Raw genomic sequence first — 18196 nt, forward strand, 5'->3', positions numbered from 1 at the left:
ATCACCACTTTTTGGTGGTGGCGCTAGGGTTTAGTAGCCGTGTTTTAATGCATCTGAAATATTCCAGCAGAAATATATTCTTGTAGAAGACTTTTATTGCCTTGTTCATATAATAAACTAGTGAATTAAATTATTATCAATACGCTTGCAGGCCAGAGTTTTTGTTACGCTAATGTCCCTCGGTATTTTACCTCTAAATTTAACCCGGAAGTATGGGTGTTCTACACCTAAATACGAATCCGGAAGTAATTGTCTGCTTTCATTTTCGGATAAAACAGTGAAGACAGATGGCTATTTTTCAAAGTCATGGAATTCATAATGAGAGGTGACAGTGCAGTTTGATAACTGCAGATATACCACTGAGTCATTTGCACATTGTATCTAAAGATTCTATACCTGACAATTATTGATAAGCTCGAAAAAATATGTACCTCCCAAGCTGTTATCCGCCCCTTGGCCTTACACGCACATGACAAACAAATTGTACAAATTTGTAACAAAAACGATCATGACTTGATTCAAGTTTAGCTAGAAAATAAAAGCCCATTATTTAGCCTAATTTTACATATAAGACCAAGTTATAGTCTATTATTGAATCGAAGGGAAGAGAAATGGAAAAGGCAGTGGCTACGATTACGGTACCGTAATCCTAGCCTCCCGATTCTAGGATTACGGAAGTTCCGTATTCCTAGACAACCCTATGAGGATAGGCTAGGATTACGGAAGTATTTAAGAGGCATCAAATATATGTTAAGACATGCATAGGCTACATGATGTTGTAAACTTACTTATTTCACTTAAACAAAAACGTATTCGGGTGTTGATTTCGCCCCATTCTAAATGTAAATTTAAGTGACAAGCAAAAAAAAATCATTTAAAGTATAGAAACTTTTTATAATCCTTTTGAGCTATTATTAAGAATATAATTCTTCATTTGTCTGGCAATTTTCAACAAAAAAAAAAATTTAGTAAAATGGCTGATCGATAACACGAGATAATAGGGCAGGCATGAAAAAAACGCTATTTTATGTGAAATAAGTAAGTTTACAATAAGAGTTATGCATGTCATAACAGACATTTGATGTCTCTTAAATACTTCTGTAATCCTAGCCTATCCTCATAGGGTTGTCTAGGAATACGGAACTTCCGTAATCCTAGAATCGGAGGCTAGGATTACGGTACCGTAATCGTAGCAACTGCCAATGGAAAATGGCATTTCATCCTGACAAGTGCCAAGTCCTTACCATCTCTAAGAAAAGACGCTCCATCTCTCACAACTACATTCTTCATGGTCACACATAAGAGCGTGTTACATCAGCGAAATACCTCAGCTGCACGCTATATAAGCAACTAGACTGGGGCGAACACATCAATAACATCTGTAACAAAGCCAACCGTACCATCAGCTTCCTTCGCAGAAACCTGAACATCACTTCAACATCCACCAAAGAAACAGCCTACAAGGCACTTGTCCGCCCAACAATAGAATATGCTAGCACAGTCTGGGACCCCTGTGAGAAGGGAGGCGTACACTGCTTGGACATGGTCCAACGTCGCGCTGCACGCTTTGTGAAGAACAAATTCCACAACAGATCCAGCATCTCAGACATGTTAACAGACCTACAATGGAAACCTCTCCAAGAACAATGCAAAGAGGCCAGACTCATCATGCTCTACAAGGTCATAAACAACAAAGTCGCTCTAGACAACTCACAGCTGATCTCAAACAACTCCTCCGCTACTAAAAACATACACATCCACTCCTACAAGATTCCATACTGCCGTACACAGTATCGTCGACAGTCCTAATCTTCCCACGTACAATCAAGGAATGGAACAGTCTTCCACCAGACGTCATGTCAGTCGGTTCAGTTGAGTCATTCCGTGCTCAGCTTTCCCAACTCTTTATCTAATTGTCTTTGTCTGTTTTTAATGGCACTATAGTTTTTTTATTACATACTTTTACACTTTTTATTCTTTCCTATTCTCTTAGCACATTTAACCTGGTAATTAACTTCAGTTAGTTGAAGATGGTCAGTAAACTGGAAGAAGAAGAAGAAGGGGTGATAATCTGATAATGATACCAGCTTAGTCCAATAGACAGATGCACAGTGACGCACTTAGATATTTCCAGTTTTCACTCTAACTTATTTTCATAGGTATAGTTCTATGTTAAAAAAGGCCTACATTGCCTATTTTGGTCTTGTTACACGAAACAAACAATTATTTTGGACTGGTTATGTTGCAGCATTGTAGGTATTACTAGTTGAAATATTAATTATTAGGAAGTGGCTATTCTTACGGTCCCGTAGGAATAGCCTCAGAGGCTATTCTTACGGCTCTCCCGTAAGAATAGTGAAAAGTCCACTGATCGGATGGGCAGAAGCCATTTAACGTACATGTTTTTAGTAAACAGTGATGTTTTTTCTAATGTCCTTAACTTTCTTAAAACACAAATTATATCAGTATTTTTTGATCAATGGAAAGGTTATAAAACAAGCAATTTATTAATTGTTTTATTATTTCGAAATAAGATGGATTAATTATGAACACTTAACTTACACTGTTTTTCTAAAAAGTTTTGAACATCACTATGCCGTCATTAAAATTATATGTCATTTAAAACGCTTATTCATTTTAAAAATGATATTTTAATACGAAAAACACAAAACTGCCGTAGGAATAACCACCTGCGGGTTTTCAGTAATTGTATGGGAAAGCCGTAGGAATAGACATCTGCGGACTTTTCACTATTCTTACGGGAGAGCCGTAAGAATAGCCTGCGAGCCTATTCCTATGGGACCGTTAGAATAGCCACTTCCTAATTATTATTAATGTACGCGTCTGTGAGTGAGTCACGATATTGTGATAGTTTCTTCACAGGCCAATAGGGTAAATGTCAGTCTGAGAAATCGGTCTGCCTTGCAGTCGAAAAATTGAGACTAAATAAGGTCCTTAAAGCTACTACATTTTATTGCCAAATTATGTACCATATTATAAAATGTTTGATCCTTCTGTATTGCAATTATATATATGTATCATACTGATTTTTTCCATTCAATATGCAGCCCTACAAAATACATACATTGACTAAGATTTGTTAAAGAAAGAACAGTTTTAAAGATTGCAGATAGAAAATGTGAATTATTCAGCCCAAAATTTTAACCAGTGTATTGAAAAACAATTTTGTAAGTACCACACCATTCATTACCTTTATACTGATTCACCGAAAGAAAGGTCCCGAATGAGATAAAATTGCAGTCCTGCCCAAAACTTCTAAATTTTCTGCCAGAAACTACCATTTTAGGTTGTGTAATGTCTATCAATTTATCTTTATATAATGTACTTGCAGATTCAGTCTGTTGTTGCTGGAACCTGGAGAGATTTATTTCGAGGATTTTAGTGTTTACTACTACCCACAACACCAGAATGATGAGGATATTAACAAAAAGTAAGACTTCAGAGAGTAAATATATGTATATTGTAAAGTGTTGTGTCCTTATCCCATCATTCCATTCACAATCTGCCTGCCTATTGAACTACATACTAATTTTCAAGAAATAAATCTTTTATAAAAAATGACATTTGGTACAGAGGTTCTTTAATATTTATTTTTCATAAAACATGAAAAGCTTTTTAATCCTGTGATGATTGTCAGTTTCATAGCTTCCACAAAATTTCTAGTAGCACAATCACATATTATGTAACTGCACTCCATTATTTTATGTAAGTGTACTTATCAATTTGAATCAGAAGTCAACAATATATATATTATAAACTTGAATTAGGTAGTGCCTTTTTTGTCCACAAGCTAAAAATGAAAAGCTAATGTTAAACAATAACATTTGATTATTTCATTAATATTGAAGTGACCAAAACTTACTAACTGATTAATCTCTGTAAGTAACCAGCCACAGAAAAAATATTTTATGCTAGCTAAATATAGCTGGTGCCATTTTTATCCACTTAGTTACCAGCTTAAGTGAAAGTCTAGATACCAAGTTAACCTTGGTTTGTTGCAGTAATGCTAACTGAGCTAATTTTGCATTATGTTACCGGTACTTGTAATCATCATGTATGAGTTTGTTGAACAATAAAAATAAATACAGTGTAATTCCGAAAACCGAACGACCTCCGGACCAGCCGAAAAGTTCGGTATTAATTTTGGAAGTTTCCGGAATTCAGGAGTTTGAAAGTTTGCAGTCAATGCGGACGTGTTGCACTTGAAATTATGTTTTCTCACACGTAGGATGAAGGGGATTATTATCCTTTATGATTGTACAACTTTGTATAAAGAATTAATTAATTTATTAATTAAATAATTTATGAATTAATTAATTTATACAAGCATTAAGGACAATCAAGTATGTATAATAAATTTTAATTTTTATGCCCCTGTAGGGAGGCATATAGTTTTTGAACCGTCTGTCTGTCGGTCTGTCAGTCTGTCGGTCTGTCCGCATTTTCGTGTCCGGTCCATATCTTTGTCATCGATGGATGGATTTTCAAATAACTTGGCATGAATGTGTACCACAGTAAGACGGTGTGTCGCGCGCAAGACCCAGGTCCGTAGCTCAAAGGTCAAGGTCACACTTAGACTTTAAAGGTCATTTTTCATGATAGTTGGGCGTGTCCGGTCCATATCTTTGTCATCGATGGATGGATTTTCAAATAACTTGGCATGAATGTGTACCACAGTAAGACGACGTGTCGCGCGCAAGACCCAGGTCCGTAGCTCAAAGGTCAAGGTCACACACTTTAAAGGTCATTTTCCATGATAGTTGGGCGTGTCCGGTCCATATCTTTGTCATCGATGGATGGATTTTCAAATAACTTGGCATGAATGTGTACCACAGTATGACGACGTGTCGCGCACAAGACCCAGGTCCGTAGCTTAAAGGTCAAGGTCACACTTAGACGTTAAAGGTCATTTTTCATGATAGTTGGGCGTGTCCGGTCCATATCTTTGTCATCCATGGATCGATTTTCAAGTAACTACACATGAGTGTATGGCACAGTAAGACGACGTGTCGCGTGCAAGACCCAGGTCTGTAGCTCAAAGGTCAAGGTCACACTTAGACGTTAAAGGTCATATTTCATGATAGTGCATTGATGGGCGTGTCCGGTCCATATCTTTGTCATTCATGCATGGATCCCGTCCCTAGATTTGCCACTATAATGCCACCCTTTCCAATGGTGGAGTATTTAGACAATTTTCCACCAAATTGCCACCTAAAATGCCACCAGAATGGTGAAAAAATGAACAGGACAGGTGCAAACCAGTTTTCCACTAAATTCCACCTGTTTCCACTTGTTTACACCTTTAGGTGGCAATAAGTGGAGTATTTAGACAGTTTTACACCATTATGCCACCATTATGGTGGAAAATTTGTTTGCCACTTAATTCCACCAATAGCCACCTTCATGGTGGCAGTAAGTGGAGCTTTAGACAAAATACCACTAAAATGCCACCATTATGGTGTAAAATCTATTTTCCACTAAACGCCACTTATTTTCACCAATCGCCACCTAACAGGTGGCAGTAAGTGGACAAAATTTCACCAAAACGCCACTATGGTGGCAGTCCTATTTTCCACTAAATGCCACCAAATAGCTGGCAATAGGTGGAAAATACGTGGCATCTAGTGGAAATTGGCTGCACCTACTGAATCTGAAAAAAAATCAGTAGTAAGCAAAAAATCAAATTTATTAATATATTTTTTATTTTTATGCAAAAATCAAAGACCCTTCACAAGAAATCACAAAAGATCTGAACACCAGGACCAGGATGCTGTCAATGCAGTCTTTTTTCATATTCCAGAATGGCTTAAGTAGATGGCGAATGACTCTCCAAATTTCACTCATTTGGATGTAAGGCCATTTTTCCAGCACACAATCTGTAACAGCAAACCATATATCTATTAATAAATATATTTTTCTAACACATTCTGAATAATTTTGCAGAAAATTGTAAATTACCTCTAGGAGATATGAAATCAAAAGACTGAACTAACTTACTGAAATAACTACAAACTCTACAAACTTAATCTATATCAAATGATATGCCACATCTTTATTAAAACTGTGAGAAGTTTCATCAAAATCCACATTGTAGAAAAATTTCTATTCAGTAGATACAGGAAAAATCCCTATTTTTGACCAAATCAAGGTAAATAATTGAGCAGTGTTAATGAGCTTATAATAATTACATGAGGTTTAGTGATTCTATAGACAAAGCTACTAAAATATTTTTCCAATTACAAGCATTTTCAATTAATCTGACGGACAGATGAAACAGAAAGGACAACGCCATAAATAATATCCATCCGCCTTTGGCAAAAGATAATAATGGCACCTGGGTTTTTCATCACATTTTTAATTAATATTTATCATATAATATGCCAGGAAATTCTATTAATTGGTGTATTTCTTTAAAAATTAAGGGTTATTTAAACATTAGCTTTTGTAAAAACATAAATATTTACCTGATTCAGAATTATCTTGATAATTATGTTTCTTTTATGCAATAAGAAGCTGTATTCTGCTAAGGTATATACAGCCAGGCAGGCAGATCATGTCACAAAGTTGCATTTTTTCGCAGAAGGTTCCTGGTATGAAAAGTTTAAAGTGCATATTGTATCCTAAGTGCTAATCAACAATGTAAATAATTACAGAATGATACAATTTTACCAGCAGTGTTGTAAACATAATTGAGCTATATTCCAGAAAATATACATTTTATCTTGGATTTATCCATCTGCCAAACTTCCTAAAAGGAGGTTGGTTGATTTTAATTTCAAGCAGTTTTGTAAATGTTGTTTAAAATTAAGTATTTGTTAAGAGTAAGTAAGTAAGACAATGTTAAAGACAGTAATAATTGAGAAAAATAAACAGTATAATATTGTTACCTCTCTTAATGTGTTTCCATTTTCTCCCTGACTGACTCATCAAATGCCAGATTTTAAATTTTGGTATTACTACACAGCTAAATTGATTCCACACATACACTTTTTTGGTCAACTAAAGAAGGTGTCAAATACTTAAGTTGAAAAGCTATTGTAAAAACATCCTTTTTGTATACACTTCTTTTTTTCAATCAATGAAGAGAAAAGGCAAGAACTATTTCTTTGCATCTGACCTGATGTTTGCCTGCATATATAAATCTTAACTGACCCAAATTCCACCTGGGTTAGTGTGGGAGCTTGTAACTTGATCTATCATTAATCTTATCTTTAACCAACCCGTCCCTAGATTTGCCACTTAATGCCACTCCTTGCCACTTATTTCCATGAAAAAAGGGTGGCAATTGGTGGAAATAGGTGGCATTAGTTGGCGTTTGGTGTAATTCAGCTCTTTTTTCACCTAAGTGGTAAATTTGCCACCAAAAGCCACTTTATTTTGGTGGCATTTAGGTGGCATTAGGTGTAAATTTGAACATAGTTTTTCTTTATGGTGGCAGAAAGGTGTAAATTGGTGGAAAGTAGAACATAGTTTTTTTTTCATGGTGGAAATCAAGTGGCAAATAGGGACTTAGAAAATTTTCTTGGTGGCGAATAGGTGGAAAAAAAACTTAGAAATTTTTGTGATGTTTGATTTAAAAGAGAACTGTAAGACATTGGATTACCCTGTACAAAAATCTTCACATGGATTCAGGTTGGAATCAAGGTATAATGGACACTAAACTTCAAACTTCAGGCCTAATTGACACAGAACCTGACTTTGCTAAAACTCCACATTGACAACAGCTCGTAGAACACAAAATGCTCCTCCACCCCCTTGATGCATTCAGTAACTGTACAAGAAACAGAAATCATTTGGTCACTGTGCACTGGACGTTTGATGTACTACCTTTAAATCAATAATTATGGGTCATTTACCAATCATAAGTGACTTCTGTATCAAATGTGATCTTAGACCAAAGCATTCTCTAGATATTGGGCAAAAAAAGTTCTAGTGTTCTGGGTCAATGTGACCTAGACCTTTGACCATTGACTGACCTCAAAATCAGTAGGGGTCGTCTGCCGGTCATGATCAACTTCCCTAATTAGTTTCATGATCCTAGGTCAAAGAGTTCTCAAATTAACATCCGGAAACAGCTTAACCGTTCCAGCTCACTGTGACCTTGACCTTTGACCTACTGAACTAAAAATCTATAGGACTTATCTGCTAGCTATGTTCAACCTTCCCATTCACTTTCATGATCCTCAGGCTCAAGAGTACTAGAGTTATCATCTGGAAACTGTTTAACTGTTCCAGGTCACTGTGACCTTGACCTTTGACCTACTGAACTAAAAATCTACAGGACTTATCTGCTAGCTATGTTCAACCTTCCCATTCACTTTCAAGATCCTAGGCTCAAGAGTACTAGAGTTATCATCTGGAAACTGTTTAACTGTTCCAGGTCACTATGATTTTGACTTTTGACCTACTGGCCTCCAAGTCAATATGGGTCACTGCTGGTCATGACCAACCTACATATAAAGTTTCATGACCTTAGGCCCAAGCGTTCTTGAGTTATCATCTGGAAACCGATTGGTCTACATACCAAATGACTGACAGACTGACCAACATCTGCAAAACAGTATACCCAGGCTCCTTCAAAGGGTTTCATTAAAATGAGAATAAGTCTATGCTGACTCTAGCTGGACAAAAATAATATTCAGAGTGGTATACAGAACATTTGAATTTTTGTTATTTTGTGAGACAGAATATTTATTGCTTATTATATCTTGCATTATATTCAATGAAAGACAGAAAAAGGTGGAAAATAGGTGGCAACTAGTGGCAATTGGCTGTACTAGCTGAATCTGAAAAGATCATTTTTAAATGTGTCTGCAGTGTATTATTTCTGCATGAGTGAAAGTTGGTTAAAGATAAGATTAATGATAGATCAAGTTACAAGCTCCCACACTAATGTATAGAAACAACCCCAGGTGGAATTTGGGTCAGTTAAGATTTATATATGCAGGCAAACATCAGGTCAGATGCAAAGAAATAGTTCTTGCCTTTTCTCTTCATTAATTGAAAAAAAAGAAGTGTTTATAAAAAGGATGTTTTTACAATAGCTTTTTAACTTAAGGATTTGACACCTTCTTTAGCTGACCAGGAAAGTGTATGTGTGGAATCAATTTATCTGTGTAGTTACTGTAGTAATACCAAATTTTGAAATCTGGCATTTGATGAGTCAGCCTGGGAGAAAATGGAAACACATTGTGAGAGGTAACAATATTATACTGTTGTTTTTTTTAATTATTACTGTCTTTAACATTGTCTTAATACTTATACTCTTAACAAATACTTGAATTTGGAACAACATTTACCAAACTGCTTTAAATTAAAATCAACAAATCTCCTTTTATGTCTTAGGAAGTTTGGCAGATGGATAAATCCCAGATATATTTTCTGGAATATAGCTCAATCATGTTTAAAACACTGCTTGTAAAATTTTATCATTTTGTAATTATTTACATTATTGATTAGCACTTAGGATACAATATGTACTTTAAACTGTTCATACCAGGTACCTTCTGTGAAAAAAGTGCAACTTTGTGACATGATATGCCTGCCTGACTGTATATACCTGAGCAGCATACAGCTTATTACTGCATAAAAGAAACATATCAAGATAATTTTGAATCAGGTAAATATTATATGTTTTTATAAAAGCTAATGTTTAAATAACCCTTAATTTTTAAAGAAATACACCAATTAATAAAAATTCCTGGCATATTATATGATAAATATTAATTACCGGTATAAATGTGATGAAAAACCCAAGTGCTATTATTACTTTTTGCCAAAGGCGGAGGGATATTATTTTTGGCGTTGTCCTTTCTTTTTTATCTGTCCGTCAGATTAACTGAAAAGTGCTTGTAATTGGAAAAATATTTTTATAGCTTTGTCTATAGAATCACTAAACCTCATGTAATTATTATAAGCTCATTAACACTGCTTAACACTGCTCAATTATTTACCTAGTAAAAGAAGTATTTCCCCTTGATTTGGTAAAAAAAAGGGATTTTTCATGCATCTATTAATGGATCTTCATGAAACTTTACAACAATGTAGATCACTACAGGACAGCATTGCATGTGCAATTTCCATCAGGATAACTTCAGTAACCAAAGTTATTGCCCTTTAATTGTTTTTCAATCCATAAATTTCTACATAACAAGTAATCCATTGATAAATATTCATGAAATTTGACACAAGGTGTAAATCCCCTTAGAGCAATGGTGCTTCCACATCTTTCATCAATTCTCAGGTTCTTGTTATTGATTCAAGATGCATATATTTCCACAAAACAATGTAACCGTTTGAGTGAATAAAATTTTTTCTACAATGTAGATTTTGATGAAACTTCTCACAGTTATAATAAAGATGTTGCATATTACTGTGAAATCATTTTTATTTGCGTAGGACGAATTTTTCGCGTATTTCGCGCTAGAATCGATGCGTGAATTTAAGACCGCGCTGTTATTATTTTTTAATTTATTTTTTCATTTATAAATTGAAAATGTGCCCGCGCAAAACAGTCCTTTTTACGTTTGCTCGAAATTTCATGCCAGCGAATTTAAATGATTTCACAGTATTTGACATAGATTAAGTTTGTAGAGTTTTTTGTTATGTCAGTGAGTTAGTTTAGTCTTTCGATTCATATATTTCCTAGAGAATGTTAGAAAAATATATCTATTAATAGATGTATGGTTTGCTGTTACAGATTGTGTGCTGGAAAAATGGCCTTACATCCAAAGGAGTGAAATTTGGAGAGTCATTCGCCATCTACTTAAGCCATCCTGGAATATGACAAAATAAGACTGCATTGACAACATCCTGATCCTGGTGTTCAGATCTTTTGTGATTTCTAGTGAAGAGTCTTTGATTTTTCATAAAATAAAAAATATATTAATATAATTTGACTTTTGCTTACTACTGAGTTTTTTCAGATTCAGCAGGTGCAGCCGATTTCAACTAGTTGCCACGTATTTTCCTACTATTGCCAGCTATTTGGTGGCATTTAGTGGAAAATAGGACTGCCACCATAGTGGCATTTTGGTGAAATTTTGTCCGCTTACTGCCACCTGTTAGGTGGCGATGGGTGGAAGTAAGTGGCGTTTAGTGGAAAACAGATTTTACACCATAATGGTGGCATTTTAGTGGTAATTTGTCTAAATACTCCACTTACTGCCACCATGAAGGTGGCTATTGGTGGAATGAACTGGCAAACAAATTTTCCACCATAATGGTAGCATAATGGTGTAAAACTGTCTAAATACTCCACTTATTGCCACCTAAAGGTGTACACAAGTGGAAAGAGGTGGAATTTAGTGGAAAATGGGTTTGCCCCTGTCCTCTTTATTTTTTCACCATTTTGGTGGCATTTTAGGTGGCATTTTGGTGGAAAATTGTCTAAATACTCCACCATTGAAAAGGGTGGCATTATAGTGGCAAATCTAGGGACGGGAACTTTCACTCATGCAGAAATAATACACTGCAGACACAATCAAAAATGATCTTTTCAGATTCAGCCAGTACAGCCAATTTCCACTAGTTGCCACCTATTTTCCACCATTTTCTGTCTTTCAGAATTGTTGATTGAAAAAGTGACTTATTAATATTTACATTGAATATAATACAAAGATATAATAATTAATAAATATTCTGTCTACAAAAGAACCAAAATTCAAATTTTCTGTATAATACACCACTCTGAATATTTTTGTCCAGCTGGAGTCAGCGTAGACTTATTCTCATTTTAACAAAACCCTTTGAAGGAGTGTGGGTACATGATACAGTTTTGCTGATGTCGGTCAGTCCGTCTGTCAGTCTGTTGGTCGTTCGGTATGTAGAACAATCGGTTTACAGAAGGTAACTCAAGAACACTTGGGCCTAAGATCATGAAACTTTATATTGAGGCTGGTCATGACCAGCAGTGACCCCTATTGACTTGGAGGCTAGTAGGTCAAAGGTCAAGATCACAGTAACCTGGAACAGTTAAACAGTTTCCAGATGATAATTCTAATACTCTTGGGCCTAGGATCATGAAAGTGAATGGGAAGGTTGATCATAACTAGCAGACAACCCCTATAGATTATGAGTTCAGTAGGTCAAAGCTCAAGGTCAGAGTGAGCTGAAACAGTTAAGCTGTTTCCGGATGTTAATTTGAGAACTCTTAGACCTATGATCATGAAACTAAATAGGGATGTTGATGATGACCAGCAGACAACCCCTATTGATTTTGACGTCAGTTGATCAAAGGTCTAGGTCACATTGACCCAGAACACTAGAACTTTTTTTGCCCAATAACTAGAGAATGCTTTGGTCTAAGATCACATTTGATTCAGAAGTCACTTATGACTGGTAAATGACCCATAATTATTGATTTGAGGTCAGTACATCAAACGTCCGGTGCACAGTGACCAAACGATTTCTGTTTCTTCTACAGTTACTGAATGCATCAAGGGGGGCATTTTGTGTTCTATGAGCTGTAAATTTTCGTCACCTCAACGCAACAAAGTCATATCTTGTTATAAATTTATAAGAAGATACGACTTTGTTGCGTTGAGGTGACGTGTTGTCAATTTGGAGTTTGGATTTGTCAGTTAGGCCTGAAGTTTGACGTTTAGTGTCCATTACACCTTGATTCCAACCCGAGTGCATGTGAAGATTTTTGTCAAGGGTAATCCAATGTCTTACAGTTGCTTCTAAATCAAACATAACAAAAATTTCTAAGTTTTTTTTCCACCTATTCGCCACCAAGAAAATTTTCTAAGTCCATATTTTCCACTAAACGCCGCTCAATTTACACCATGAAAAAAAACTATGTTCTACTTTCCACCAATTTCCACCTTTTTGCCACCATAAAGAAAAACTATGTTCAAATTTACACCTAATGCCACCAAAATAAAGTGGCTTTTGGTGGCAAATTTACCACTTACGTGGAAAAAATAGTTGAATTACACCAAACGCCAGCTAATGCCAGCATTTTCCACCAATTGCCACCAATTTTCCATGGAAATAAGTGGCAAAGAGTGGCATTAGGTGGCAAATCTAGGGACGGGATCTTAAAATAACTACGCATGAATGTGTGGCACAGTAAGATGATGTGTCGCGCGCAAGACCCAGATCCGTAGGTCAAAGGTCCTAAACTCTAACATCGGCCATAACTATTCATTCAAAGTGCCATCGGGGGCATGTGTCATCCTATGGAGACAGCTCTTGTTGTATATGAAAACATAACATTTTACCATCTTTGAAGTTCCGAGTTTGTCAATATTTATGACGTTGATAATGCATAGTTTAATCGATTTAACTAAATCACTTAAAACACCGAACTTTCTTTCATTCAAACAATAAGAAAGATTTCCACATGTTAAATTCTTAATTCATCACGTTTTCATAAATTGAAAACAAACTAATGTAATTGCCAATTATGACTTTTAATCGTGCATCAAATGATCATTGTGATTATAACACGTGTCAAAATGTATAACGCGCGCCGCTAATAGATTAACAAAAGAACATGTTGGCAACTTGCCATGGGCGTTTTTGGATCAACGACATGTTAAACCCAGGTGACACTTTTAATCCGGCAAATTTTTCGGTCTAGTTTCGGTTATCTCGGTCAGAGTCAATCCTTAGAGTTAAAATTATAAAACAGGTTAAAAATAGTCGTCCGGTTTCAGAATTTCATGAAGTTCCGGTTTTCAGAAGTTACTATAAATTTATGAAAAAAGATACAGAAAAATTTACGAGACTTTGAGTTTCTACGGGTTTTATAAGGTATGTATGGATTGTTCATAAGGCTCAAGAATATTGGTTTTCGGAATGTTGTCATTAATAAGGATATTGGTATAGAAATTTAATGTGTACTTTCATAGAAGGCGAATATATGTTATATGAATATTGTAATTGCTATGGGGGTTGTTAATAAGGGAATATATGGTTATTATGGAATATATGTTTCGTTAATAAGAGAATATATGGAATATATGTTTCATTAATAAGGGAATATATGGTAATAATGGAATATATGTTTTGTTAATAGGGAATGTATGTTTCATTAATAAGGGAAATATGGTATTATGGAATATATGTTTTGTTATAAGGAATGTATGTTTCGTTAATAAGGGAATATATGAGTATTATGGAATATATGTTTTGTTAATAAGGAATGTATGTTTCGTTAATAAGGGAATATATGGTATTATGGAATATATGTTTTGTTAATAAGGATATGTATGTTTCATTAATAAGGGAATATATGGTATTATGGAATATATGTTTTGTTAGTAGGGAATGTATGTTTCGTTAATAAGGGAATATATGGTATTATGGAATATATGTTTTGTTAATAAGGGAATGTATGTTTCGTTAATAAGGGAATATATGGTATTATGGAATATATGTTTTGTTAATAAGGAATGTATGTTTCGTTAATAAGGGAATATATGGTATTATGGAATATATGTTTTGTTAATAAGGAATGTATGTTTCGTTAATAAGGGAATTATGTATTATGGAATATTGTTTTGTTAATAGGGATTTTATGGTATTATGGAATATATGTTTTGTTAATAAGGGAAATGTATGTTCGTTAATAAGGGAATATATGGTATTATGGAATATATGTTTTGTTAATAAGGGAATGTATGTTCCGTTAATAAGGGAATTTATGGTATTATGGAATATATGTTTTGTTAATAAGGGAATGTATGTTTCGTTAATAAGGGAATATATGGTATTATGGAATATATGTTTTGTTAATAAGGGAATGTATGTTTCGTTAATAAGGGAATATATGGTATTATGGAATATATGTTTTGTTAATAAGGGAATGTATGTTTCATTAATAAGGGAATATATGGTATTATGGAATATATGTTTTGTTAATAAGGATATGTATGTTCCGTTAATAAGGGAATATATGGTATTATGGAATATATGTTTTGTTAATAAGGATATGTATGTTTCATTAATAAGGGAATATATGGTATTGTGGAATATATGTTTTGTTAGTAGGGAATGTATGTTTCGTTAATAAGGGAATATATGGTATTATGGAATATATGTTTTGTTAATAAGGGAATGTATGTTTTGTTAATAAGGGAATATATGGTATTATGGAATATATGTTTTGTTAATAGGGAATTTATGGTATTATGGAATATATGTTTTGTTAATAAGGATATGTATGTTTCATTAATAAGGGAATATATGGTATTATGGAATATATGTTTTTGTTAGTAGGGAATGTATGTTTCGTTAATAAGGGAATATATGGTATTATGGAATATATGTTTTGTTAATAAGGGAATGTATGTTTCGTTAATAAGGGAATATATGGTATTATGGAATATATGTTTTGTAAATAAGGATATGTATGTTTCATGTATAAGGGAATATATGGTATTATGGAATATATGTTTTGTTAATAAGGATATGTATGTTTCATTAATAAGGGAATATATGGTATTATGGAATATGTTTTGTATGGTTGTTGTTTCATTATAAGGGAATATATGGTATTATGGAATATATGTTTTGTTAATAAGGATATATGTTTCGTTAATAAGGGAATATATGGTATTATGGAATATATGTTTTGTTAATAGGGAATTTATGGTATTATGGAATATATGTTTTGTTAATAAGGATATGTATGTTTCATTAATAAGGGAACATATGGTATTATGGAATATATGTTTTGTTAGTAGGGAATGTATGTTTCGTTAATAAGGGAATATATGGTATATATGGAATATATGTTTTGTTAATAAGGGAATGTATGTTTCGTTAATAAGGGAATATATGGTATTATGGAATATATGTTTTGTTAATAAGGATATGTATGTTTCATTAATAAGGGAATATATGGTATTATGGAATATATGTTTTGTTAGTGGGGAATGTATGTTTCGTTAATAAGGGAATATATGGTATTATGGAATATATGTTTTGTTAATAAGGGAATGTATGTTCCGTTAATAAGGGAATTTATGGTATTATGGAATAGATGTTTTGTTAATAAGGAAATGTATGTTTCGTTAATAAGGGAATATATGGTATTATGGAATATATGTTTTGTTAATAAGGAAATGTATGTTTCGTTAATAAGGGAATATATGGTATTAGGGAATTATGTTTTGTTAATAAGGAATGTATGTTTCGTTAATAAGGGAATATATGTATTATGGAATTATTTTTTAATAGGAATTATGTATAGGGATATATGTTTGTTAATAAGGAAATGTATGTTTCGTTAATAAGGGAATATATGGTATTATGGAATATATGTTTTGTTAATAAGGGAATGTATGTTCCGTTAATAAGGGAATATATGGTATTATGGAATATATGTTTTGTTAATAAGGATATGTATGTTTCATTAATAAGGGAATATATGGTATTATGGAATATATGTTTTGTTAGTAGGGAATGTATGTTTCGTTAATAAGGGAATATATGGTATATATGGAATATATGTTTTGTTAATAAGGGAATGTATGTTTCGTTAATAAGGGAATATATGGTATATATGGAATATATGTTTTGTTAATAAGGATATGTATGTTTCATTAATAAGGGAATATATGGTATTATGGAATATATGTTTTGTTAGTAGGGATTGTATGTTTCGTTAATAAGGGAATATATGGTATTATGGAATATATGCTTCGTTAATAAGGGAATTTATGGTATATATGGAATATATGTTTCATTAATTAGGGAATATATGGTATATGTTTTGTTAATAAGGGTATATTTGGAATATATGTTTCATACTCTTTCAGCCGACAGAGAGGTCACTTGAAGATTTGTTCTAAGTCTGTTGTATTTGTTCCAAAAGAGGAACAGTTTCCAATACTAAAGGTAAGAATCTTAGACATTGCTTAGAGACCACAGAACTACTGTTTTACCTGTTAAAGTAATCATTGCACAGAGTTTAGTGGAAATGAAATTACAGTAAACCTGAACTAACCCTTACCCTGCTAAATTTTGATAATGAACTTATCCATCTTTCAATTTGGACAGTACCATTAACTGTTAAAAGGGTTGCTTACCAAAAAGATACTGACTGAATGGCGAACAGTGCAGATAATGATCAGAAGTTCAAGAATTCCAACTCTATTTGGAGCATTTCCAAAGTGCCGGATGTGCAGTCTGATCATGATCTGTACTGGTCTCAAACGCAGAATCAGTTGTGTCCTGCATGATAAAGGTTCAGCATCCTGCCGTGGGAGCAATGCAATACAGCTGCTAAAAACAGGTGACTCATTAAGTTGCATTGAAATATTCTCAGAATCTTTTAATAAGATCTAGTTTTATTATTTAAAGTTCTGTGGTATAGACCCATTGATACATATATATCAAAATGTCAAGGTAAAGTGTTTCTTATCAAACTGTGGCCCATTTGTGAAAGGGACACCCATTTTGACTATGAGAAAACTTTGCTTTGTACACATATTCACCTTTTACTATACCATACTGTAATGTCAGACAGAAAGGCAGTCCATAAATAGTCTATCACCGCCTCGATACCTATGGTAAGCGTCGCTTCGAGTGCGGAGTCGGGGTCGATCCCGCCGCGTCATACAAAGACGTGAAAAAGTACAGTACCTCTTGCTTGGAGCATCAGCATTAAAAAAGGAAACTGGCCTCTCTCTCAACCCTGTGGCGTGATCCATCAGGAATGAGGTGTCGAGAGTGATTAATATAAGTTGAAGAGCTTCCTTCACAATCGACCTAAAATAAATTCTGTATAAACTAAATAGTCTTTTAATTAAATACCAACTGGCACTTTGGAATTGCTCCAAAGCAGTTTGTAATTATTGAACTTCTGATCTTGAGGCAAATGCGTTAACCACAAATGGTAGGGTAATATAAGTTTAGAAATATCCCAGCATCATTCAGTATTTCTGATTCAGTAGGTGTAAAATGTTGCAGTGCTTTTTGAGTTGCATGTACATGTATTTACAAATTTTAAAATTAAGCACTCTGCATGGAATAAAAATGTATTAGGTCACAGGTTTTCAATTCCTGTGCCTTTTTAGCTCAGCTGTCACAAAGTGACAAGGTGAGCTTTTGTGATCGCGCAGCATCCGTCGTCCATCCGTCCGTGCGTAAACTTTTGCTTGTGACCACTCTAGAGGTCACATTTTTCATGGGAACTGTATGAAAGATGGTCAGAATGTTC

At 34.1% G+C, this 18196-nt stretch overlaps 1 protein-coding gene across 1 annotated transcript in view; it reads left to right on the forward strand.

The window, feature by feature from the left end:
• Positions 1 to 233: 233 nt before the first annotated feature.
• LOC123548529 (protein FAN-like) overlaps positions 234 to 18196 on the forward strand; it is a 97992-nt gene continuing 80029 nt past the window's right edge. The window contains exons 1-3 of the mRNA XM_045335848.2: positions 234 to 325; positions 3353 to 3451; positions 16794 to 16872. Coding sequence (XP_045191783.2) covers positions 288 to 325; positions 3353 to 3451; positions 16794 to 16872 — 216 coding nt within the window. The 5' untranslated portion in view covers positions 234 to 287. The remainder of the gene's footprint in view (positions 326 to 3352; positions 3452 to 16793; positions 16873 to 18196) is intronic.

Source organism: Mercenaria mercenaria, chromosome 6 (assembly GCF_021730395.1).
Source record: "Mercenaria mercenaria strain notata chromosome 6, MADL_Memer_1, whole genome shotgun sequence".
Classification (NCBI taxonomy): Eukaryota; Metazoa; Mollusca; class Bivalvia; order Venerida; family Veneridae; genus Mercenaria; species Mercenaria mercenaria.